General features: G+C 37.4%; 2 protein-coding genes across 2 annotated transcripts in view; one reads left to right on the plus strand and one right to left on the minus strand.

Moving 5' to 3' along the window:
* The window catches only part of LOC109859773 (titin homolog), a 44,557-nt gene extending 24,773 nt beyond the window's left edge, over positions 1-19,784 (plus strand). The window contains exons 22-56 of the mRNA XM_020438324.1: positions 44-2,553; positions 2,648-3,002; positions 3,066-3,314; positions 3,400-3,543; positions 3,604-3,933; positions 4,032-4,204; positions 4,278-4,380; positions 5,471-5,634; positions 5,707-5,928; positions 6,041-6,294; positions 6,362-6,525; positions 6,589-6,859; positions 6,949-7,191; positions 7,277-7,409; positions 9,505-9,673; positions 9,743-9,782; positions 9,868-10,003; positions 10,076-10,232; positions 10,696-10,824; positions 10,910-11,254; positions 11,506-11,671; positions 11,755-11,908; positions 12,022-12,148; positions 12,266-12,466; positions 12,558-12,727; positions 12,830-13,552; positions 14,400-14,562; positions 15,309-15,644; positions 16,056-16,353; positions 16,430-16,571; positions 16,663-16,862; positions 16,929-17,081; positions 17,165-17,288; positions 17,530-18,373; positions 18,619-19,784. Coding sequence (XP_020293913.1) covers positions 44-2,553; positions 2,648-3,002; positions 3,066-3,314; positions 3,400-3,543; positions 3,604-3,933; positions 4,032-4,204; positions 4,278-4,380; positions 5,471-5,634; positions 5,707-5,928; positions 6,041-6,294; positions 6,362-6,525; positions 6,589-6,859; positions 6,949-7,191; positions 7,277-7,409; positions 9,505-9,673; positions 9,743-9,782; positions 9,868-10,003; positions 10,076-10,232; positions 10,696-10,824; positions 10,910-11,254; positions 11,506-11,671; positions 11,755-11,908; positions 12,022-12,148; positions 12,266-12,466; positions 12,558-12,727; positions 12,830-13,552; positions 14,400-14,562; positions 15,309-15,644; positions 16,056-16,353; positions 16,430-16,571; positions 16,663-16,862; positions 16,929-17,081; positions 17,165-17,288; positions 17,530-18,373; positions 18,619-18,845 — 10,319 coding nt within the window. The 3' untranslated portion in view covers positions 18,846-19,784. The remainder of the gene's footprint in view (positions 1-43; positions 2,554-2,647; positions 3,003-3,065; positions 3,315-3,399; positions 3,544-3,603; positions 3,934-4,031; positions 4,205-4,277; positions 4,381-5,470; positions 5,635-5,706; positions 5,929-6,040; positions 6,295-6,361; positions 6,526-6,588; positions 6,860-6,948; positions 7,192-7,276; positions 7,410-9,504; positions 9,674-9,742; positions 9,783-9,867; positions 10,004-10,075; positions 10,233-10,695; positions 10,825-10,909; positions 11,255-11,505; positions 11,672-11,754; positions 11,909-12,021; positions 12,149-12,265; positions 12,467-12,557; positions 12,728-12,829; positions 13,553-14,399; positions 14,563-15,308; positions 15,645-16,055; positions 16,354-16,429; positions 16,572-16,662; positions 16,863-16,928; positions 17,082-17,164; positions 17,289-17,529; positions 18,374-18,618) is intronic.
* Positions 19,785-19,888: 104 nt separating this feature from the next.
* LOC109859770 (myrosinase 1) lies at positions 19,889-23,229 on the minus strand. Its single transcript, XM_020438320.1, has 7 exons — positions 23,033-23,229; positions 22,012-22,145; positions 21,590-21,923; positions 21,145-21,487; positions 20,797-20,947; positions 20,472-20,716; positions 19,889-20,312 (listed from the first exon to the last, which is right to left on the minus strand). Exons 1-7 carry the CDS (start codon positions 23,181-23,183, stop codon positions 20,162-20,164), a joined length of 1,509 nt encoding a protein of 502 aa, XP_020293909.1. The 5' UTR covers positions 23,184-23,229; the 3' UTR covers positions 19,889-20,161.
* Positions 23,230-24,637: the final 1,408 nt, after the last annotated feature.

The raw sequence follows: 24,637 nt of genomic DNA on the forward strand, positions 1-24,637 counted from the left end.
ATAAAAGAAATAAAGAAAGAAGAGAAAGAAAAAGAAACCTTAAAAGAGAAAAAAGATAAAATTTTGGAAAGCGAAAAGATCGAAGAATTAGAAAAGAAGCAAGACAAATCTAGTAAAACAGAATTAACTCAAGAAAAGATAAGAGAAGAGAAACAAATTGAAATACAAGAAAAAGAGAAAGAACAAAAGAAACAAGAAGTAGAAGAAAAAGTAAAAGAAGTTAAAGAAGACAGACCAAAAAGCGAGAAGATCAATGAATTGGAAAAGAAACAAGAGGAACCTATTAAGACAGAAGAATCTATTCAAGAAAAGATAATACAAGAAGAACAGAAGCTACAAGAACAAGAAAATAAAGTAAAGATAGAAGGAAAAGAGCAAAAGAAAAAGAAAGCAACAGAAACAATAAAAGAAGAAGACAAAAAGGAAGAAAACAAGAAAATTGAAGAACTTCATAAGAAAAAAGAGATATCTAAACAAGATCAAGAACAGATAGCACAAAAGAAAACAAAAGAAGAAGACATGAAAGAGAAAGAAGTAGAAACAATAAAAGAAAAAGAAATGGAGCAAAAGGAGAAGAAAGAAATAGAAAAAATAAAAGAAGAAGACAAAAAGGAAGAAAACAAAAAAACTGAAGAACTTCATAAGAAAAAAGAGATATCTAAACAAGATCAAGAACAGATAGCACAAAAGAAAACAAAAGAAAAAGACATGAAAGAGAAAGAAGTAGAAACAATAAAAGAAAAAGAAATGGAGCAAAAGGAGAAGAAAGAAATGGAAAAAATAAAAGAAGAAGACAAAAAGGAAGAAAACAAGAAAACTGAAGAACTTCATAAGAAAAAAGAGATATCTAAAGAAGATCAAGAACAGATAGCACAAAAGAAAACAAAAGAAGAAGACATGAAAGAGAAAGAAGTAGAAACAATAAAAGAAACAGAAATGGAGCAAAAGCAGAAGAAAGAAATGGAAAAAGTAGAAGAAAAAGATAAAACAAAAAGCAAAAAGAGTGCAAAAGTAGAAAAAGAAAAGGTAAAGAAAGATGAAACTCAACAGAAAGAAAATAAAATAAAAGAAAAAGTAGAGGAAACAAATAAAAAAGTAAAAAACGAAAAAGCCGAAGAAAACATTGAAGATTTAGAAAAGAAAAAAGAATCTAAGACAAAAGAAGAGTCAATTGAAGAAAAAATAACAGAAAAGAAACAAACCGGCCAGGAACAACTAAGAGAGGAAAGAAAAGAGCAGAAAGAAGAGGCAGTATTGGAAAAGTCAAAAAAAGAAAAAGATAAACAATTAAAAGAAGAAAAGACTGAAGAATTAGAAAAGAAAATACAAGAATCTAATAAAACTGAATCTAATAAAACTGAAATATCTGCAGAAAAAATTAAAGAAAAGAAAACGGATGAAGTTAAAATATCAAAAAAAGAAGTTCAGGAACAGAAACAGATAACTCAAGACACTGAAGAAATAAAAGCAAAGGATAAAGAAGCTAAGTCAAAGAAGGATGTACAAACAAAGACAAAGACATTAAAAAAGAGTGAACAAGAAAATGCAACTGTAGAAACAGTAAAAGAGAAATCAATAAAAGAAAAGAAAGAAGAGATTGTTAAAACAAAAGAAACGATGCAACTCATCCAAAATGACAAACCAAAAGATAATATAAACTTCCAAAGACAAGAAGAAAAAAGATCACGTTTTGAAGAAACAGAAAGATCGAAAAGAAAAATAGAAGATGGACAGCGGAGATTACAAGACAATGAAAACTGGTTACGCGCGAAAAAAGACGAACGAGCTGACAAGAGTGATAAATATAATATAACGGAATATGACAATCAGAGGCTCTATAAAATGGAAACAGAACGTTTAGAAAAAAGAAGAGTTGTAGAACGATCTAAAAAAGAAGACGCTAATTATATATTTGACAAAGATGAAGAAAGATACCTAAAAAGAAATGAAGAAACAAGGATAAGGAGAGATGAGACTGCAAGGTTTTTGCGGGAAGAAGAACAAAAACTACGAAGAAGACACGAAGAGGAAATATATAGAAGTAAACAAAGAAGAGAAGAGCAAATAAGAGAAAGTGAATGGTCTAGAAGACGTGAGAACGAGACTGATCGTTTTCTTAAAAATATGTTAGAGAATAGATATAAGTCTGACAAATCAACCGCGCTGTTCTTCGACGATTATCATCGAGATTACATTTCTCGGCTTGAGTCTAGCATGCCAACGCTTACTAGCAGTTCCAGATCGTACAGCTGGAGAGATTCCTTGACATCGTTGAATAGAAATCTCGACGAGTATAAGTTACGTGGTTCCACCATGGATAAATATTATTATGATACAGGATTGTCGTACAGAAGACGCAAGAAAAGAGAAAACCGTATGATTCGCGCCAGATCGATCAGTTTAATGAAGTACGAAGACTATTCGACTGAAGATAGCGATGCCACGATTATACCCAGCACGCATACTCGATCCCGACGTAAAGAGGCTCGACGAATTAATGTCAACACTTACGAACCTAGTCCATCCTATTATGTTGATCTTGGCAAGAGGGAGGTAGTTATTTAGAGAGAGAGGATAAGACAATTTCTCATCTTTTTAACAAAAAAGAATTTCGTAATTTTGTGAAACAATTCTTTACAATTTCCAGGGTCTTCCATGGGACAAGCCGAAGAAGCCATCGTTTTGCACGAAGTTAACGAACAGAACTGTGGGGATTGGTATGAGAATTAGATTGACCTGTACCGTTCTTGGTAATCCAGAACCGCGCGTTTATTGGACCAAAGACGACTACAGATTGGATGCATCAGACAGTCGTTGTAAAACACGATATGAAAACGGTATGGCTTATCTGGAATTATATGACGCACGTCCCGAAGATGCGGGATTATACACATGCGTAGCTGAAAACGCACAAGGCACTTCGAGCACCGAGTCTCTCTTGAGAGTTTACTCCGATTACAAGCCCACGCATTCGCCCCCAATTTTCGTAAAATCGATTAAAGGTAGTTGTTGACACAACGCAATTTACTTACACGCATTGTTTTACTTTAACTGCTTTTTTATAGATACTTATCGACATTCTGACTGCAAATTGATTCTGGAATGTCGCGTACGAGCGCATCCAACACCGTCAGTTTCGTGGCTGAAAGACAGACAGATTCTTCAAGGAGAACGTTATAAGCAAAGTTATCTCGATGATGATGTATATCGGTTGGAAATATCGAATCCTAATGTTACAGATAACGGACAGTACACATGCCGCGCTGAAAACGAACTACATACTGAAGAAATATCTCATATGGTTCATGTTGAAGGTGATTAAGATGTTATAAATTAATTGCGTATAAGTTAAAATAACACCTAATGAGTATTTATATTCTATATATTTCTTTACTTTAGATTGGCAATCCTTGAGTCGAAGTCATTTAAATGTGAGCGACGCAACTGAATCGGATGTCATACGACGACCGCGATTTTCGAATCTGTTGAAGGATTATTCCGTACCTGCTGGCGGAACGATTGCTCTACAAGTAGAAGTCAAAGGTAAGCAAATGCGGGACCGTCATATGTCGAAGTTTTAAAGTTTTCATTCGTTTGTTGTAGGTGTCCCGCCTCCCGAAGTAAGATGGCTGCGAGGCGACCGAAAAGAACCGATCGCGATATCAAAAGCAAAAATGTTCACCGAACGTGGACTTCACACGTTAATTGTACCCGAAGCTACCGAATCGGAAAGGGGCACTTACGTGTGTAGGGCAATCAATGCTTACGGACAGATTGACACGAGCGCAACGGTGCACGTAGTATCAGGGAGCGCTATCGACGGAGGAAAGCCAGCAATGTTTGTTTCGAAACCTTCGAAAAAATCGATCGACGTGATTGTTGGCGAAGACGTCAGCATATCCTTCCGAGTCAGTGGAGTCCCTAAACCTCGAGGTGAGACTTCAACCTTTAAACGCCTAACGTTGCTTTACTTCTATTTCTTTTTTTTTTTAACTCATTCTTTACTTATGAATTTCTTTGGTGTCTTTTAGTAATATGGATGAAAGGATTGACAGACATCACGGACGGACCGAGATCGTACAAGGAGACTATTGACGATTATGTTAGATTAACATTAAAAAAAGCTTTGCCTTCTGACGAGGGTACCTACTGTATTCTGGTTAAGAATAGATACGGTTGTGACAGAAGCTTCTTCTCCATCAAGGTGAGAATATTTGTAAATCTAGTTACCAAACCAAAAGAAGAAGTACATGTAATCAAATGATATATCTGCGTAGGTGAAGCAACGCGCTAGGTCGTTAACCCCATCACCAGATTGGAATTCTGTTACGGAGCGTGATGCGGGAGAAGAACAAGATGACGACATGTCTTATATAAGAAGTAAGTGATTTTGACAAACTATCTCGACTAAAATTGTGATTGTGCTATAATAATATTACTTGCAAGATTTATGAAACATAAAATTAAGAATGCTGTATAACAATAGATCGTAACTCTAAAAGAGTATCGAATAGATATTATTGAATAACTTATTAAAATTAGAATAGCAAACGTTTTGCAATAATAAATGCGACGTCATATTGCATTTGGCTTAAATTATAATGGCTGGACGCCAGTCTGGACCGAGCAATCGCTTGAAATGACGTCAACATTTTATTCGATTATTCATCGAATTGATATGCCGACCAAACATTGCTTCAGCATGTCTTTTTGAAGAAATTTACTTCTGACGTAAACGAATATTTCGAGATTTAATGTTTCAATTCAATCGAAATCGCTTTGGAGCCTCAATAAAATATTGTAACCGAGTAAACACGCGAGTTTCTTTTCGTTTAAAAATATCTCGAGTTATTTTAGTTTTACTTTTAGCGCACCTTCCTTACTCACCACCCACGCACTAACACCTCGCAAACTCCACGAATCTAAAATTTAGTTGCCGTCGGAACGCGAATCATTTCGTATATCATAGTTTTCAAAATTTTGATCCTCAATATTTTGTGCACAAAAAAAAATAAATCTTTCTCGTAGTGAAACATAATTTATTAATCTCGTTAAATATCTTTCATTGTCGTTTTTATTATATGAACATTAACTTGTCGTGAATCTATCTCTTATTATTTTTATACAATATTGTTATATAATTATTAAATATTTCTGTTTGTCGTCTTTTTCGATTGATATCAAAACGAAAATAAAGTCAAATTTATCATGAAACCGCACGATCACGGGATTGTAAACGATGAAAACGGAAATATTGTTATTTCTCGTTTGAGACAATCATGGTCTAACAAAGATTGTTTGATCATTGACTTCTTGGAATATCTCTACGGACACCGAGGTTAGCGAAACGAGAATTGTTCATAAATTTTTTTTAAGAAACAACAAGGATATATTTTATGTAATTACGAAGGACTCGATTAAACGTTTAGAGAAGGAATTAATTAATTGTCTACAATTTATCTAACTTTAGACGTACCCGGTCCGATCAGTAGTGAACCCGTTGCTGTTGACGGTGGGAAAAACTGGTTATCGCTAACTTGGGGTAAGGCAGAAAGAAGAGGACCTGCACCAGTAATTGCTTATAAAGTCGATGCTTGGCAATTAGGCAGTGACGGTGGCGCGCGATGGACAGAGGTGAGAATATTTTTAGCTTAGTTTTTTCAATCTCCCGTGACTTAAAAAGTCTACATTATCCGATTTTTCCAGTTGGGAATCACACCGATCAATGCGTTCGATGCGTTCAACTTGCGACCGGGGGGAGAATACAAATTCCGTGTAACACCGCGAAATCGTTACGGATGGGGAGAACCGGTCACTATGACGAATTCGGTGACGGTAAGCGAAAGTACCGATCTTCCGGAATTCACAAAAATTCTTCCGGGTCAATTAAAAGCTCTCGAAGGGACGCCGGTAAAGCTGGAGTGTGAGGTAAATTTATTAAAATTAATTAATTACATAAATTTATAAAATTTGAAATATTTGGTCACACAAATTTTGCCATAGTTTAGGCTCCCGTTTGTCTAATCGATTTTGTTTTTAGATTCGCGGAGATTCTAAGACGGAAGTGCGATGGTATTGTGAAACAACGGAAATAGATGCGCGCAATGATTCGAGATTCGCGATACATCACGCTGGTTCGCGATATTTCTTAACAATTACAAATGTCAAAGAGAACGATTCTGGAAGATACGTTTGCGAAGCGAGCAATAAGATCGGAAGAGTGTCGTCGTTTGCTAGAGTCCTCGTTGTTACCGATCCAAGAATCATCGAGGCCGATGCAAAACTTAGAACTACGTAAGTAAATGTGTAATCGCTATACGACAAGAGCATAAAGTTAACATTACAATACAATTGTCATCAGAAATTTAAGCATCGAATTGGAAGACAGACCGCCGCAATTCACCATGAGACTACGAGACAGGCGCGTGCAAACGACTTATCCAGTAAGACTCACTTGTCAAGTCACTGGGCAACCTGTTCCGGAGATCACGTGGTACAAGAACGAAACGGAAATTTCTCAAGATGGTATGATTTGTCTCATTTGCTGATATCTGGCGTTAAAACGTTTACATCAATTCTCTTCTTTAGATCGTCACATCTTCTGGGATGATGATTCGAACTTCCATACTTTGGAAATAATTCATTCCACTCTCGACGATTCCGGATGCTACATGGTGACAGCGAGGAACATAAATGGCTCCGTATCCTGCCGGTGTAACCTCGTGGTGGACAAGGGAATTCGAGCTTATATCGCTCCGGAGTTTCTTCGCGGTCTCGACACCGTTTATACGATCAATTCAAGCGAGGAGCTACGACTGTCCGCCCAACTCGAGGCGTATCCAAGTGTCGGCGTCGTTTGGTAAAAGTTTTTTAACGCACAACTTTCAACTTTTTTGTTCTTCTAACGATAAAAAATTTGATATATTTTTTTCTATCATCGCACTCTAGGCATCGCGACGGTATTCGCTTGCGGCCCAGTCGAAGAGCCGTGATGACGTTAAGTCACGATGGCACCGTCCAATTTTCTCTGGCGAATATCACCGCGCGAGACACCGGAGTTTACAGTTGCACGGCGACAAATGTGGTCGGTCACGCTGAAACTTCCACCAGAGTGGCTGTCATTGAGATTCAGGATCGGTCATCTATGGTCGATGGATTATCTTATATTACGAGCGCATCTCCGGACATACCGTAAGTTCAGTTCTTTGCGTCGTTTGTCTCGTAAGTCGCGTCAGTAACAAATAAAATTGCAAATGTCTCTGTTCTGTGATTCCAGATATTCAAAGGAACCTCTTTTCGTCACAAAACCATTATCAACCGATGCGGTCGAGGGAGATACGGTAATCATACTCTGTGAGGTCGTTGGAGATCCTAAACCGGAAGTAATATGGTTACGCGACTTTCTCAAGGTAAGCTATTTATTTTTTTCTTCGCTTTTTCTAAATTATTTTTTTCTCGTGATTTTATCTTGTCCCGAATGCAAGTTTAGTAATAACGGCAAACGTAACGTGATCAAACTTCGCGGATAGAGTCTCAATTTGTCAACGCGGTTAATTAACTGCGATCGAAATATGGATAGAAACGCAAATTGTGCAAATGACGAAATGACGTGTATCTAACGCGTCGTCTTCTTATGTGGGTCAAGGTGATTGCGAAAAAGATCGCCGTGTAACATAAAGCGTATTATTCCATTAAAGGAAAGGTATTGTATGCGCCGAGGAAACGGCATTGACATTGAGTGATGCCTTAAATGGCGACAACGAGTTACGTCACATTGCGTTATTAATACGAACGAAAGAATGAGATTTAGCATATCGCGCTCGGAAAAAGGAGTCGCTGCCAATTGACATCGGATTCGAGAGAGGAAACGGAAATGGTTCATCGACCGTAGAAACTTGCGCATCGACGTCACAACGAAATATCTGCATAATCGCAAAAAGTATACGGAACACCGTGTGTCCCCACTTGTCGTCGACCAAGTCGATGGTCGGTACTTTAACGTACGAGCGGCAAAACAGTCGTCAACGCGTAACTTAAGCGATCGAATCAGTCTCTCCGACTTTTGATCGACAGCGCGATATGATATATCGTTTTTGCGCCATTTCTTGTGTAAATTGTGAATTATTTTTATAAATTTCTTATTTGTTTTGTGATTCACTCTTTCAAGGTTTTATAATAATAACTACAAACGAGTGTTTAATTAATCTAACACAATAATCATCGTGAAAATTAGATCTCGATGTGGAAAACGATAATGTAAGTAAAAAACAAGCATTCAGTCATTAAATGTACATATAATAATTTAATAACTTTTTTTATATATTATCGATTTTTTTTTACATTATTCATAAGAAATTAGACTTATCTTTTTGCGTTAGCTTATTATTCAGTCATTCAATTATAACAATAATATTTTAAACAGCGCGAGCTGGTTTGTTTTTTTTATTTTAAATAAATCTATTTTCACGACTGATCTATTTTGTGCATGCTAATGTGCATATAGAGATATCTCTATTTACATACATAGAGATATCTTTCCTTTAACATGTTTACGCGTTTAATATATAAAAACAGTGACATTGTCCTTGCAAGTTGTCTCTGCCGCAATTTATGACGTTTGTCTTTCGTAATCGGGAAAATAATCCTCCGCATAAAATTTCGCGTTGGCGAGCACTTCAACAAGGTGACAGGTGCAGGATCGATGTGTCTTCATTATGTCACGATTCGAATTCAAGGATTAAAAATCGAGCAGTTTCCCGACTCCATTAATGCAAATTGAATCGCTCAATTTGCAGAGAACGAAAGTACGCGATAAGAAATGGCAATACATATACACATTCTCGCGCTCATGTAATACACAACCAGATCAGACTTGCTGCGATCTGTTCAACTTTCGCCCCCTATATGGGCTAGAGCTGTGACGAAGACATATTTCTCGCCTCTCTTTTCTCGCTGTTTTCATTCCCAGCGCGTTGAGTTTTAACCCCGTCCCTCGTAATCTTGCGTAAGAATTAACATCCGAAGTCTGTGTGTAATTGGCATTGGATCAACGTGTGATTCGCCACGATAACTGTTAGACATCATACTCACGATTAAAGACAAGATAAACGTCATCCTCAAAGCCAATATATTCTCTGTGTTTATTATGATTTCGTAAGATTAATGGTGCCAACGTATGACGTTGAGATTGCAAAAAAACATCAGCATCCGAGAACCGTCTCTACGCAGTTTAAGCGCGCTCTGAATCACTCTTTTATGCTTCCTCGGCACTTTCCTTTGGCAAACGCGTAACTGAGTTATGCGCGTTATTACTGTCAGCAATAAAACTCACGCGTATAAAATGTAAGCCAGAACAGAACGTGCGTCGATAAGAAGCGGTAAACATTCAGTGTACATTATTTAATTTAACCGGACTTTTTTACGCATACTGTCTGCACTTTGCTAATTTCTTGGCTTTTCAGAATGTTTTTGTTTTTGTTTTTTTACGCGCGTTTTGTCTTTCAGCCCGACTATTACAGAGACGCGCCTCACTTCCGGCTGGTGGGTGCAGGGCCACAATATCGGTTGGAAATACCTTACGCCAAGCTCGACTTCACCGGAACGTACTCCGTGATAGCTCGCAACTGCCATGGAGAAGCCAAAGCTGTAATTTCCTTACAAATCTACGCGAAAGGTAAGAGATGCCGAACCAAACACCTGCTTCACGTCGCGATTTTTGTTTGATTTGACGATTTTTTTCAAGGTCAAGGCAAAGAGGAACAAACGCAGAAGTCTCCTCATGGGTAAGCTGCGAACAAAGTTGCGTAAAATATACACGCCGCTGTTTATAGTATATTCATCCATCAAATAAAACATTAAACTCCACAGAAAAGTGTTGACCTTGCCGATCATAAAGAGAGAACTGCGAGACATCAGGTGTTGCGACGGCGACGCTGTTTCTCTGGAGTGCAAAGTTCACGCTGCGCCGGAACCGCCTTTAGTTCGCTGGGAACGGGGAGGCAAAGTACTGAAACAAATAATTTAATTTCTATTCGCGTCGTTGATACATGATAATACACAAAGTGTCTCTCGTAAGATTATAGCCATGGCGGGCGATTTTGCTTCCGAATTCGACGGTGAAACGGCGCGGTTGAGCATCCAACATGTTTATCCCGAAGACGAAGGGGAATACACGTGCGTGGCTTACAACGATCTGGGAAAAGCGTATACATCGGCCTGTCTAGTCGTGGATGGTAATTTTACATATAACTCTAGAGTTTCACAAAAGCGTGCTCATCAAACGAGAACGCGTGTGAATCGCGACCGTCTCTTCGAATTACGCGCGTTATTTTATTATGCTAATCGTCGGCGACGTTCAAAGACCGCAGAACGACGTGACCAATGAGTGCAAGTTACTTCACAATTTCACGCAAATATATTGCGTGTATATAGTCGTAATTTAATTCCGTATGACGCGACGCCGAGACTTTAGAACTTACAACATTCTCTTATAATAGATTCTAATATTTCAATGCTGATTTAGAGATTTAGGAAAGTTTTCCGCGATTTTTTCAAATATTTCTTATATCTTCTTCTTTATTTTATTCCATCAAAAATTAAAAATCATATAAGGAGTTTCTTTAAATTATTTTTTAGAAAGTTCTTTAAGTTAAAGAACTCTGAATAGAAAAAAATTAACCTGCTTGTATTATATAGTGCCTGAAGGAAAAGAAAATATTCTGAGCCAAAGATTGACAAGGCCAGTGGGTCTTTTGTCAGCGGGATCGACGCCTAGATCGACTCCGCGATCGACACCAATCAGAAGCTTGTCACCAGCAGTTCCACGTAAGACCAAGATAAACCTTTCAACTTTGCAGATATTAAAAAAAAAAAAAAAACATTGACATAACAATTTGAAACGCGTTATTAGATGGTCGCGAGTTCAGATCGCCTCAGATTCTGCCGCGAAGCGGAATATCGAAGCGACCGAAAATTTGTCCGCCGAAATTCTACGCGGTGCCGCACAATCGTCTGGTCCAGGAAGGCGATACCGTGCGTTTCCAGTGCGCTGTAGTCGGTCATCCGGCACCCTGGGTACGATGGGACAAGAACGGCATGATTGTGACGCCGAGCACGAGAATCTCCATCAAAGAGCGGGATGACGTCAAGATACTCGAGATCGTCGACGTGATGCGGGAAGACGCCGCTCTCTACAGAGTGACGGCGGAAAACGACTTCGGACGGATCGAGGCCAGCGCTCGTCTTGAAGTAATAAGTACGTGCCTCGCTAGAGAGATGTTTTTTTTTTTTTTACCTATGTTGTGCAACTAAACCTTTTTTGGTACACATTACAAATATATATAAAAGCCTCTACAAAGTCTCATTGTAATGTATTTTGTTGTCAATTGTGATGCAAAAAAAACCTAAAATATCAAATATACTTTACGTGTGTTATTTTACAACGCAAAAAAATTCTTCTTTAAGAATTATAAATAATATTAAATTTTATCAATTGTCGAAAAACAGACCGATACGAATCGACCAGTCGAACAATCAGAACCAGAAGCGCCTCGCCTAGAACCTATCCTTCCTTCGACCGTAGTCTCCTTCCGACTACCAGCAGGATAAACGGACGCTTACAGCTGGAATGTCGTGTAAAGGAATCGCCGAGCGTAACGCCGACTTGGTACAGGTAGGTACATGTACACGGAGACTTCAATGCGCGCGAAGAATCGGAGTCTCAATCGGATGTATATCTCTAAATTGTTTGTTTAGGAACGGACGGCCGTTGGAGCGATCGGGTAGAATAAAGAGGTACTTCGATGGCACGACAGCCAAAATCGAAATATCGAAAGTGAAAGCCAGTGACGCCGGTGAATACACATGCGTTGCGACTAACGTCCTTGGGTCGACGAGAAGCAGTTGTCAGGTGAAGAAATGACTGATCACGTATATTTTACTTTAACAATTTGTCGTAATTCTTCTTGCAATTTTTTTAAATTTCTTTATCACGTTATTTTTTTAATTTTGCGATACGTGCAGGTAACTGTGTTGGATCCGCACGATTCGTCTACCGCGGACAAGAGTGCACCGCGGTTTGTGCGATCACTGCCGGAAGAGACAATCGTCATGGAGAACCATTGTCATGAATTTCAAACTGGGATCACAGGTAAAAACTTGTTAAAACATTTGTAATTGTTTGAATTTATCCAAATTTTCCAAGAAAAAAATAATGAATCTTAATTAGTAGTAATATATATTTTTTCTTTTATGTTTTGTTTGTTAGGAACATCTCCTTTCATGGTCAGTTGGTTCAAAGATGGCCGCGAATTGCCCGATAACGATTATTACAAGCACATTATATACGGAGATGGAGGTGTCGCTCTAAGATTATCTGAAGTTCGTCCGCAAGATGCCGGCGAATACACTTGCGTTGTGCAAAATGATTTCGGTGCCGCATCATGCACTAGTCTTTTCGCAGTGCAAGGTCTTTAAATATTGCTTTTAAGTTTTATTACATTTTAATGTTGTTGATAGAGTTTTGTATATCAATTTAATATTTTTTAAATTTATATCAGATTACAAAGAAGTTTCTCAAATGGCACCGCAATTTACAAAAACTCCGTTGTCAGTCACCGTCGCTAAGAGAGATACTGCTTATTTCTGCGCCCGAGTGCAATGCGGAAAAACTACGGAAATTATCTGGACGATTAATGGAAATGATGCTCGAGACAACGCGAAGTGTAAAGTACGTTAACTATATCAATCATATATTGTCAAAATAAACTAATTTTAAATATTTCTGTGATCTAATCTTTTGCTAATTATAATTATTATTTTCTATTGAAAGATTGAAAGGGACGGCAACGTCAGCATCTTAAGAATACGCGATGTATCGTCACGTGACGCGGGAGACGTTCGATGCACAGCTTCCGTGAATGGAAAGGGTCCATCTGTCAGTTGCGTCGCGAAGCTGCGTTTGCAACGTTCGCCACACGATCCCGGCGAATCCGTAGCGAAACCTGAAGGTGTACAATTCTGTGCACCGGCAAATTCAAGTCTCATAAGCGTGTCGGAAAAAATTCTGGAGCGTTCGTCATTAAAATGTCCGAGACAATGCGAGCAGTCGCCGACTCGCGCCAGATCGTCTTCGTTTCTTCGGCGAACTGCATCGTGTGCTAAGGAGTACGTCTCTCCCTTACCAGCGAGAAAACGTGTATCTAAAAATGCGTCAAATGATGTACAAAAATTACGATTCAAAAACGACTTATCAGCAGAAAGAAATACAAAGACAAATTTAAACAAAAAAGTGGAAGTTTCGGATGATCTACAGTTGTCTTTATTGAACGAAAAAGATACAACTGAAGTTTCCGCAAGATTGCCATCGGAAAATGTGAAACTACTTCACGATCAAACTACTGACATCACAGTAGACAAAGATAATATGGAAACGTTAGAGAAAGCTGCGATAATAAAAGAGCCAGCTGATGTTACTGTGTTTAGAGGAAACAAAGCATTAATCCGAGTCACTTATCAAGGTCGCCCCGAACCGACGGTCAAGTGGCTTCGAGTGGTAGGTTCACCTTTTCGTTCTTGTAATTAACTTTAACGGACCAGACCTGTTCGAAGTCAGGTAAGCAAGGGCTGCGGTTTAGGGATCCATATACCTAAACTCGATCCGTAACTTCGTCCATCTCTCTCGATCTAATGTACAAGGGGAGAAATTAAAATGCGTGGAAAATTTACCTGTAGATTTCTAAAGCCGCGGCCCTACCTACCTGACTTCTATCCTCTATCGCTTACCTGCCTAATTTTAGGCAACACCAACTAGAACGAGTGCTATTAATTTCTAACGCTTTAATAACGCATAATTTTCTTATCACGCAAGTAGATTTTTTTTACACGTGAACGAAAAAGTTTCGCTGTTGAAAAAAACGCACAGTCTTTTACACGTAAAAAAACTCAACAGTGAACTTTCTCGCGCTACGAATCAGTACACGAATATAACTCACAATCAGATACCATAATCTAAATAGAGCGCGCACTCGTTTATGTGAGACACACAGACGAACGATCTTGACGCACAGAAATACTTTCGTTAATTATTCAAGAGGTCGTTAGCTTATCTTCAGCCACGTGTACGGGAAATGTACACGTACCGAAGGAATTCTTACAATAAAATCCCCACTCGAAATATAACAGATGTGTAAACTCGAGAAAAGCCAATCGGAATACGTAAGTCGGTGTCATTGCTTCTCTCTGTGCGGTGTCACGCACTCAACTAAATATAATCAATATGTTATTTGTGTTTATCTAACTGTTGCCAGTGCCTTTGACGCGTCCCGTATGTACACAAGCAATATCCATGATGATACATTAGAAAATATATAAATATTTCTGTTTACTATTTCTCATTTAAGAATCGAGAACTGCGCCCGGACGAGAAGACCGAAATAGTCAGCGGGAACGGCGTGTCTTACCTGACACTGGACCATGTGACGTACGATCACGCCGGAAAATACGAGGTCTCGGTGGAAAATTCGTTGGGCAAGGAACGAAGATATTTCAGCCTGGCCGTCGAAGGTGAGTTTTTTTTTTTTTTATATATATCTTTGCGTAGCTCGCGTTTGCGAGCTCGAAAATTTACAAGTGTTTGTTCGTCTCTGCTTGACAACGACCTTGATTTAATTAAACCTTAATTAAACGCGGAGCGCGCATCGAGTCGAATGCTCGAGCAGCGAGATGTTTCTTCGCGATAGAGTTCTCGCGGCTGAATCTTTGTGCTCGCGTGGTACTCAAACCCGAGATCATCATCTATTGTTCCATGTGCGTAAGAGGCACGGTCCAGTTCTTTTTCTCGCGTACAAGGCAGACGGCAGTCTCACGTGACACGCCGCGCAATAGTTCCTCCTTACCGCGCTTCCTCAGCCGGCACGTCGGTGTTCCACCTCCTTTTCCTCTTTTCTTAGGTAACACGTCTTGAGTATCGGCGAGACGACTATGCGCGTGCATCGCGTGATAGAATACGCGTGACGACGCATCTCGAACGTCGAACGTAACAGCGCGCGCGCGAGCGCGATGACGTGCGGAGTTTTCCAAAACGCGCGCGATTCACGATCCGAGAATCTGTGAGAAATCATCGCGGAATTTGCGTTCAATCGCACGAAAACCGCAGATAAAGTATCGATGTGCGTCTTAATTGCCCCGATCTTTGACGTAAATAACTGACGCAAGTGAGAATGACTTTTGTTGAGTGACTTTCAGTTCAAGTGATAACTTTTAGTCGGTAAAACCTCGATCTTTCGGTAAAAGAATCGATCTTCATTCAGGTCCGCCCGAGTCACCCGCTGATAAACCCAGTGCGATCCGCAGTGCAGATCGGGTCACGATCGTCTGGCGATCGCCACCTTACGACGGAGGTCGCACGGTTACCGGATACACTGTGGAGGCGAGACACATCAGCGAAAGCACGTGGACGATAATAGCCGAGTCTTGTCACTCGTTAAGTTATACGACGACTGAAACGAATTTTATAACACCGGGTGAGAGCTACCGCTTCCGGATCCGCGCTGAGAACATTCACGGACTCAGCGAGCCCGGTATGGAGTCCGATTCAGTGAGAATTCCGAAACAAGGAGAAACAATGCTCGAAGAGGAAAAAGAAGGTAAATTTACGATCTATTTTTACTTCATAATTAACAAAAATATGAAATTTTATGAAAATGTGAAAGAAAAATTAAAATTTTAAATCCAACTTTGAAAAGATTCAAGAGAGAAAAAACTTTTTTACCGCTTTATTATTTCTTTGTTATTAAATACACACGCAACATATAATTTTTTAAAGCACGTTCTAAGATTACTACAACTGTGAGTAAGCATGTCATTGTTTATGTTAGAGCGATAAGAAAAACGACACGCGAGAGTCGAATTTCAACAAGTTTCAAATAACCAAGCAAGCGGAAAAAGTGATGCTACCGTATTTGAAATTAATTCTCTTACCAATAATTCACTTTTTTTGAAAGAACAAGATTTTTCTGATAAACGTGATTAAAAACTGTTTTTTTTTTTTATTCAAGACGAATTCGAGCCGATCTTCGAAGCTCGTGTGGTAGAACCGGAAGCGGGAAAACTTTTTGACGAAAGATACAAAGTTCTCGAGGAACTTGGAAAGGGCCGATACGGGGTGGTCAAAAGGGTCACCGAGATGGCGACGGGAATGAGTTTCGCTGCGAAATTCGTCAGAACCATAAAAGCGAAAGATCGCGAACAAGTACGCGAGGAAATCAGAATCATGAACATATTGAGGCATCCGAAACTTCTTTTACTAGCCGCTGCTTACGAGAGTCCCCGCGAAACTGTGTTGGTTACAGAATAGTAAGTACAATTGAGATATAAATACTTTGCTCTGAAAAAAGAAATATCACAATATACTTGAACAATTTCTCTACAGTATCTCAGGTGGAGAACTGTTCGAGAGAGTCGTGGCTGACGATTTTACTCTAACCGAGTGGGACAGCATTCTCTTCATGAGACAAATCTGTGAGGGAGTCGAATACATGCACAAAAACAAAATCGTACATCTAGATTTGAAAGTACGTTTTTTTTTTTTCACGAGTAGCGTAATTATTGCAGTTTTTGGTTTTTAATCTCGATGCTAAACCTCTTTCACATTTCGTCTTGCAGCCAGAAAATATTATGTGTTGCACGCGAACGTCTCATCAGATCAAACTGATTGATTTCGGATTGGCTCAGACTCTAAAACCCGACACTCCGATTAGAGTGCTGTTCGGTACCCCGGAATTCATTCCACCGGAAATTATCAATTACGAGCCGATTGGCATCGAGTCGGACATGTGGAGCGTCGGTGTAATTTGTTACGTTCTGTAAGTATTGATTATTTTCCCAGCGTGGGTCTGGACTGATTGATCGTAATCGTAATGTATGTGCAGATTGACCGGTTTGTCGCCTTTCATGGGGGACAACGATGCCGAGACCTTTGCCAACATCACGCGAGCGGACTACGATCTGGACGACGAAGCTTTCGACGCTATTTCGGATAACGCGAAAGACTTTATCAGCAACTTGCTCATTAAACGAAAGGAGTAAGTTTTTTTCTTTTTGTAATTTTCTAGCGAATTACACAAATATTTCTACTCCTTATGTATTGATTGTTTTCGCGACGCAGATTACGCATGTCGGCCACACAGTGTCTAGACCATCCGTGGATGGCGGAACACAACGCGACTGTGAGGGGAGTAGCTCTGCCGACGGAAAAACTGAAGAAGTTTATCATAAGAAGAAAGTGGCAGGTGCGTAACAAAGGAAATGAAATAATTTACTAAAAAGACTCACATCATTTTTTTAATTAAATTGCACATAATTTTTCAATAATTGTTTCTCGAAGATTCTATTAACCGAAAAGTTTGTTTTGCGCACAGCGTAACATTAATAAGTACTTATTAGGCGTAGCGCGCTTCCTGTAGTTTGTTGCGTCACGTTTGAACACGGCATGCTCGTTTAAAGCCCGGAGTGTGTGTTTTACTTTAACAGAAAACAGGAAATGCTATTCGCGCGTTGGGAAGAATGGCGATTCTTTCGGCGCACAGTAGACGCCACAGTCCAACGTCGACAGCGGAATTGTCGCCGACGCTCGAGCAACAATTCGACAGCATTGACATACAAGATCCCGATGAGAAAATCAAATCGGTCGACATTGATACCGAAGACACGGAACACGAAAGTGCGGTGGAAGAAAATTCGGCCGAAGCGGAAGCACGTTTGAGTTTTCATTCCACGTGTGTGACGGAAGTGAATATGATGATAGAAAATACACCGGAAGAAGAAGAAGAAGAAGAAGAAAGCGATTTGAACGGTTCTTCGAAACAGGTCGATATCGAGAAAGAAACATCTGAATTAGATACGGAATTAGTTTCGAAGATGGAAGATGATAGGAGACAAGACGTTGTAACACATTTAGAAATTTTAGTGTCAAAAGAGACCAAAAAGCTCGACAATTTCCCCTCGGAAATGGAGCAGCATGCGAGATCAAAGCCACAGGCGTTGCGCAAAGTGTTTCGAGGAGATTCGCGCGATTCCGGAATAGGCGATTGCAGTTCGGGCCAAGTAACATTCTCGTTGCAAGTGGACGAGCAAGGGATAGTTTCTATCACCGAAGAAGAGACAGATCACGAGACTCACACTCGGGAAAACAAACGAACATTGATGGAAGAGGAAGAAAAGCGGAATTTAACTAAGGAGATTCTGACAAGTTCTTCGACGCAAGGCGAGGACGTTTCTTCTCACGTTACGGAAAGTACTACGGACGATGGCAAGGTAGCTAGTACAAAGAGTGATGTGACTAAAGCTTCGTGTGAGACTAATTCTGTGCGAAAAGGTGTGTGAAAACCCAAATAAAATTTGTTCACAAACATTTCCAGACAACATGTATCTCAGAATTATGTTTTCTTTAAAACAATTTCTAAAGAAAATAATAATTTTCTAGACAGACGTTTTTTTTTTTTTTTTAACTTTCTTCAGATGCAAATTAATAGATAGTTAGACAACACACGTGCTGTCTGGATTGTGATTGTCGCTTGTTGCGTAAAACACCATCATTGTCGAAATTTCACAATTTTGCAGTTACCGGCGAGAGTACGGACTCAAGGATATTAAGCGAATGTAACACTCGTGATAAATATCTCCCGACCGGGAACGTGAGTCGCACAGCGAGGATGTTCGAGAGAGAGAGCGGAACATCGGACGGTTCGCAGGTTCCCGTGGCGCAACGTGCGTATCCCACCGCTATAATCACAGGAAAGTCGCACAACGAAAGGATACAGAAAGCATTCGCGTTCTGGAACAAGTAAAGATGTTTTTTTTTTTAATTAGATTAAAGCGGGCAGACCTTCGAATCCTTTGCGAGCGACACACACAAATTGCATTGTTTGCGAGAAGTCACGGATGTGTAAAAAAAATTTTTTTTTTAGGCAAGTGTAGGAGCGTAATACGTACCGTGTTGAATCCGTAATATATATTTGCTCGTTTTTACTATTCAAATCTCCAAATTATTTTATTAAATTAAATCAACACACCAATTTGATGAAAGAGATACGTATTATCGTTGAAATAAGCAGTTATTTCTGTAAAAAATTCATACTAAAACACTGTACTTTTGTCCGTCATTTTGCAAGAATCTGTGAAAAAGTCAAAAGGTTTGTATCGCGCGATTGGCATCTTAATTTGTTTGTTTTTTTTTTTTTATTCAAATGTTAAATGTAATTGAAATAATAATTCGAACTTTTTGAGATTTACTTACGGTTATTTCAATTTTTTAAATATAATATTTCGAAATATTTTTTAGAAATTTTTATTACTTATATAGAGACAATTGGCACTTACGTTTTATGCAAATGCGGGAAAAGTTTTTAGAAAACACGTATGTACATAACTGAACACATGCGATATATCTCGTGAGCAGTTATAATGTTATTATATCTATATAGCATATACTTGACTGGATGTACACACATAAAACAACTATATGTATTCTTTAAAAACGTAAACTTATATTATTTATAAATGTATTCAGCAGTTTTATTGTAAAGATCTGTATTATTACTATATAAAGTTAATTTACATAGAAATATACATATATCATATCACAAATACTTGCGTGTTCTGTTTTATAATAAGTCCTTGTCAGAAAAATATGAAAAATATCGTATGCATAACTTTATATGTGATATGTATGTTAAACGTACTTATCCTCACTGCAATGTTAAACATACTTATCTCAAAATAATTAAATACTGAAAAATATATATTCACACAAACGCGCGGTTTTTTCATAAAACTGCATATAACTACGTGTAATATGTGACGGCCGGGATTCAATCACGACACAATTAGCTGTCTTAGGAAAGTTTTATTGCACAGCTCTTCTTGCATTGCGTACAACTCGTCGAAAATTTTATTACGTTATTGCTTATTCCGTTTTCTGATCTGCATTGATGCATGTGTATGCTTGTATCTAATTAGATTCCGCTGTTCCTATTATTATTTATAGATATAAACTCTTTAAAACTAGTGTTATTTCTATCGCTATCGCTATTTCTTCCATTGTGCAAGGAGTTTAAGGACGGCGCGCTCTTACATACGTATATATTTATATAATATTTATATATTATACAGCGATTACGATTACGTCCGACGAGTTCGAGATGGGCAAAAGTTTACGAGTCTTTATGACATTTGCGTACCAGCTCATTGACAATTTCGGAGTTCGTGTTCGATTGGGATCCGTGAAGTCGATGTTTATCAATCCAAAACGTTCTCTGTCAAAAAAAACATATTCAATTAAATCGTGTTATTTATTTTCCAAGAGAAAATGTGTTATCTGACAGCGCCACTTATTAATACTTCTTACTATTTTTCTGATAAGATTATTTATGAATTTATCAAGATGCGTAGACCAAGGTGATATATTAACTTACTTATAACCATTTTTCCATTCAAAATTGTCTAATACAGACCAAGTAGCATAAGCCTTCACTTTGCATCCGTCTAATTTAACGGCGGCTAGCATCGCCTTTAAATAAGAATGATAATAAGATATTCTTAAACGATCATCAGTGACACAGCACTTGTAAGAAAAACCGTTTTCCATAACAAAGATGGGAGGATAATTATATTCTTCCGAAACCTTATTGAGAATTTGTCGAAATCCTTCGGGAACAACCTAAAATATATTCATTTTACATGCATAAGTATCTTAAAAAAACGCATCAAAAATAATCTATTGCATTCGTGCTAACTAACTTTAAGCCAATTCGAAGCGCTTCCCGGCCACGATGGATCTACGCTTTCTTTCACACCGGAAAAGGAGTACCACTCTTTCCCATCAGTGTGCGGCATTGTTTCCACAAGTTTCGAAGTGTAATGATTTATTCCGAAAAAGTCCGACGTACCCCTAACAAAGTAAAAAACAAAAATGTAAGATTTCAAGTATTAATGTTTGATCAGAGATCCTCGTTAATTACGTTCCGATCGCGTCTGATGCGCCAATAAATTATTTCTATTGTACTTTTATCACATTTTTGTTTTCTCAGTTTTTTATTCTTTATAATTACTGATGGATCACACATTGTATTACTTATGATTGCTTACTGGATAAACTGCACCCACGCTTCCGAGAATTCCGGTAAAAGCGATTTTGAGAAACCTCTCAGTTTGCTGTTCTCGGCTATGTGACGTTTCATGACCTCCGGATAATCACCGGTCGTCGAGAAAATGGGATGAGCCAACCATCCGCACGTAAATTGAAAATGCAAGTTCACCGCTGTGGTGTCATTGGGATATTTGGCGAATGCGCCCGAGCAAGCGTTAACTAAACCTATCTGACCTTTCTGTTGTGGTCGAAATTGCGTGTCGTACATATGATAAGTTTTGGCGTGCGCTTTCAACATGTTGTGCAGACACAGAAATCTACCGACATCGCCCAATTCCTTCCCTAAAGAATCATGTTTTTTTTTTTTTTTTTTAGAAGTAAAATTTAATTTAAGTTGCTTCATCTTCCGTTAAACAATAAATAAGATACACGTAATGTATATACCTGGCGCTTTTTGTTTTGTCGCATATCCTTCATTGCAAACAATGTGAGCTTCGTTGAGAGTCATAAAGTATTTGACTTTAGGTCCGAGCTCCTTGAAAACAACTTTCGCATAATCGGTGAACCAGTCGACCATCATTTCGTTAGTCCATCCTCCCATCCTTTCCAGAATTTCCGGATGATCCCAATGATAAAGAGTGACAAACGGCTCGATATCATTTGCCCGAAGTTCGTCAATGAGATTTTTGTAATAATTGAGCCCTTCCTGATTGATCACGTTAGCGAAACCATTTGGTAAGATACGCGTCCAACTGAGAGAAAACCGATAAAAATCAACCTAAAATACAATTATATTTTGATTTTCAATATTTTGCGCGTTATAAATATCCTTCTAATAAAATATACAATACAAGCAAAAAACCTACTCCCATGGTTTTTAATAATTGTACATCTTCCTTGTATTTGTGGTAAGAATCGCAAGCCACATCGCCATTACTTCCATCAATTATGTTTTCTGGGTGTTCGTGTGTCCACTTGTCCCAAACGCTTTCACCCTTGCCTTTTTGCATTAAATTAAAAATTATATGCGTCATAAAAAATAAATTATAAATCTGCAAAACAACTACTAAATCGACGAAAGCGTATTTCGTATATGTTTTTCCAACTGCGGTACAGTCAAAGGTTATCAATCGAATATTCATTACTTCGAAGAAACATTGTGTGACTTTTATAGATTAGAAAAACAAATATTTTAGGTAATAATTTACACTCTGAACTAAATACACATTGTTGACACAATGTTTCTTCTCAGTGTACATTTTTCAAATAAAAAAAGCAGTATAGTATTTGTGAATAATCAAATAATTATACCAATAAAATTAAAATATCCAAGTGAGCGCAGATTGTTGTGCGGAATATTTAACTAAAACTATCAATATTTTGATTTATTTTTAAATTATTTTTAGCTGGTACATTAGACACTCCCATTATCCGAATAATCTTAATATCTGAACATTCTATCGTCCGAACATACACAAATAAATACGTAATACGTAAATATATTGAATATAAACATCGCTATATATACGAAACATTATATATATGTTACGTAAAAAAGATGTAAAAAAATGTGAAAGCTTAAAAAGCTTTAGTAAGCTTTGTAAATTTAAAAAGTTAACGCGTAGTTAGAAGTATGTACATAGACGCGTAAAAAAATATGCTTTCATTTATGCTGAAAATATGATTGTCACTGTGTAAATGTGTTTATAATTGCCTATTCTATTGATATGGATTTATTTAATCAAGTCCGGAAAAATTCTCATTATATCAAATAATTATAAAATATTTAAAAGTGCTCTAGGTTGTAAATTAAAATAATATAATAAAATAAGATCACTATAGAATATTGAACGTTCTATAATAGTTTTAACAAAAAACTTTACGTACCACCTTCATTCCAAGCTCCTTCTATCTGATAAGCGGCCGAAGCAGTGCCTAACAGTAAATCCTTGGGAATTGATAATATGTCATCAGTAAAACCGCGAGTGACACCTAAACTAATGCAAAATGCAACTCCGAGAACCGAGTAGCTCGCCATTGTATGGACGACTGACTCGAACTGACCGACAATAATTACGACAATCACTCGTATATATACATGATGTATCTCCTTACATCATACGTACATGTATACACTGTGTGCGCAAGCGCGTGAATATTTTATAAAATTATTCTTTAAAACAAATACCATTCTATCTTTATATATGTACATGTAATATGAATAACTGTGAATAAATTACAGATTATTATATATATATATATATGTAGTTTTTTATCTATACTTGTATCTTATCGTATACAAAATAATTAACATTATTAATAAACAAATATATGAGGTGATTCAAAGTCTAAGGTTATATAATATATAATATAAGAGATATGTGCAATTGCATCAGAGATAATTAAGATAACAATGATGAAAACAAGGAGACTTTCTGATTGTTAGTGATTTGTTACATCAGAAAAATATCCAAAATTAAACAATAACATGAAACATTTATGAATCAAATGCAAAATACATTTTTATCTTATTAAACAAAATAAATATAACTAATCAGTTATAAAAATAAATTTTAATTAATATATTTCTTGTTCACGCACATACAATACAAATATCGTAACAATGAGGTGCATACTTGATCTAATATGTTTTGAGTAGATAATGTTGTATGTTATGCTATATTTACTATTTTATTTTATCGTAATCGATTACAATAAAATAAAACCTTGGTTATTGTGGTTATCATTAACTTACTTTACTACTTCACCTAATGTTTTTATTATGTAATGTTTAGATTAAAATGATTACAATCAAACAGAAAAGAAAATAATCTTTAGTATTGACAACGGTGGTTATCAACGATTTTTGCAAAATTAATTGCCATGCGATTAGATTATTAAGATTATTTTATTCCATTTTTTTAAGAAAATAAGATTAAATCTACATTAAACAATAAGTATCACGTATACGAGTATAGATATACAGGGTGTCTTGTATATTCCAGATCAGCTGAATTTCTCCGAAAGTATGCATTTTTGAAAAAAATATTTAAGTTCTATTTAAAAAAATTGATGTAACTGTGTGATCCGACATTGACGACTTTACTCAAGGTCAAACTGTTAAGTGTATCATTAAATAATGTTAAATGTATCATTAAATATATCACTTTACTAATACTCTGCAACTTTTGTCTCAAATATTTTTTTTCAAAACTGCATATTTTCCTAGAAATTCCGAGAAATGGGACACTCTATATGTTGACGTATGAAGGCTGTAGTGTTTACGTTCACTTTTTATTTTTTTTTATTTTCTTCGATAATCTGACAAGATTATATTTTTTAACTGAATATACACGTAAATACATATACCTACTTTCTTTTTAAAAACGTAATATTTCCATTATGTATAAATATATTTAACAGTTTTATTATAGAAATCAATATTATCAGTTATTATCAGTTAATTTTATATAAAAATTGCACAAACATATA

Source organism: Pseudomyrmex gracilis, unplaced genomic scaffold, assembly GCF_002006095.1.
Source record: "Pseudomyrmex gracilis isolate BER0280 unplaced genomic scaffold, ASM200609v1 scaffold_285, whole genome shotgun sequence".
Classification (NCBI taxonomy): domain Eukaryota; kingdom Metazoa; phylum Arthropoda; class Insecta; order Hymenoptera; family Formicidae; genus Pseudomyrmex; species Pseudomyrmex gracilis.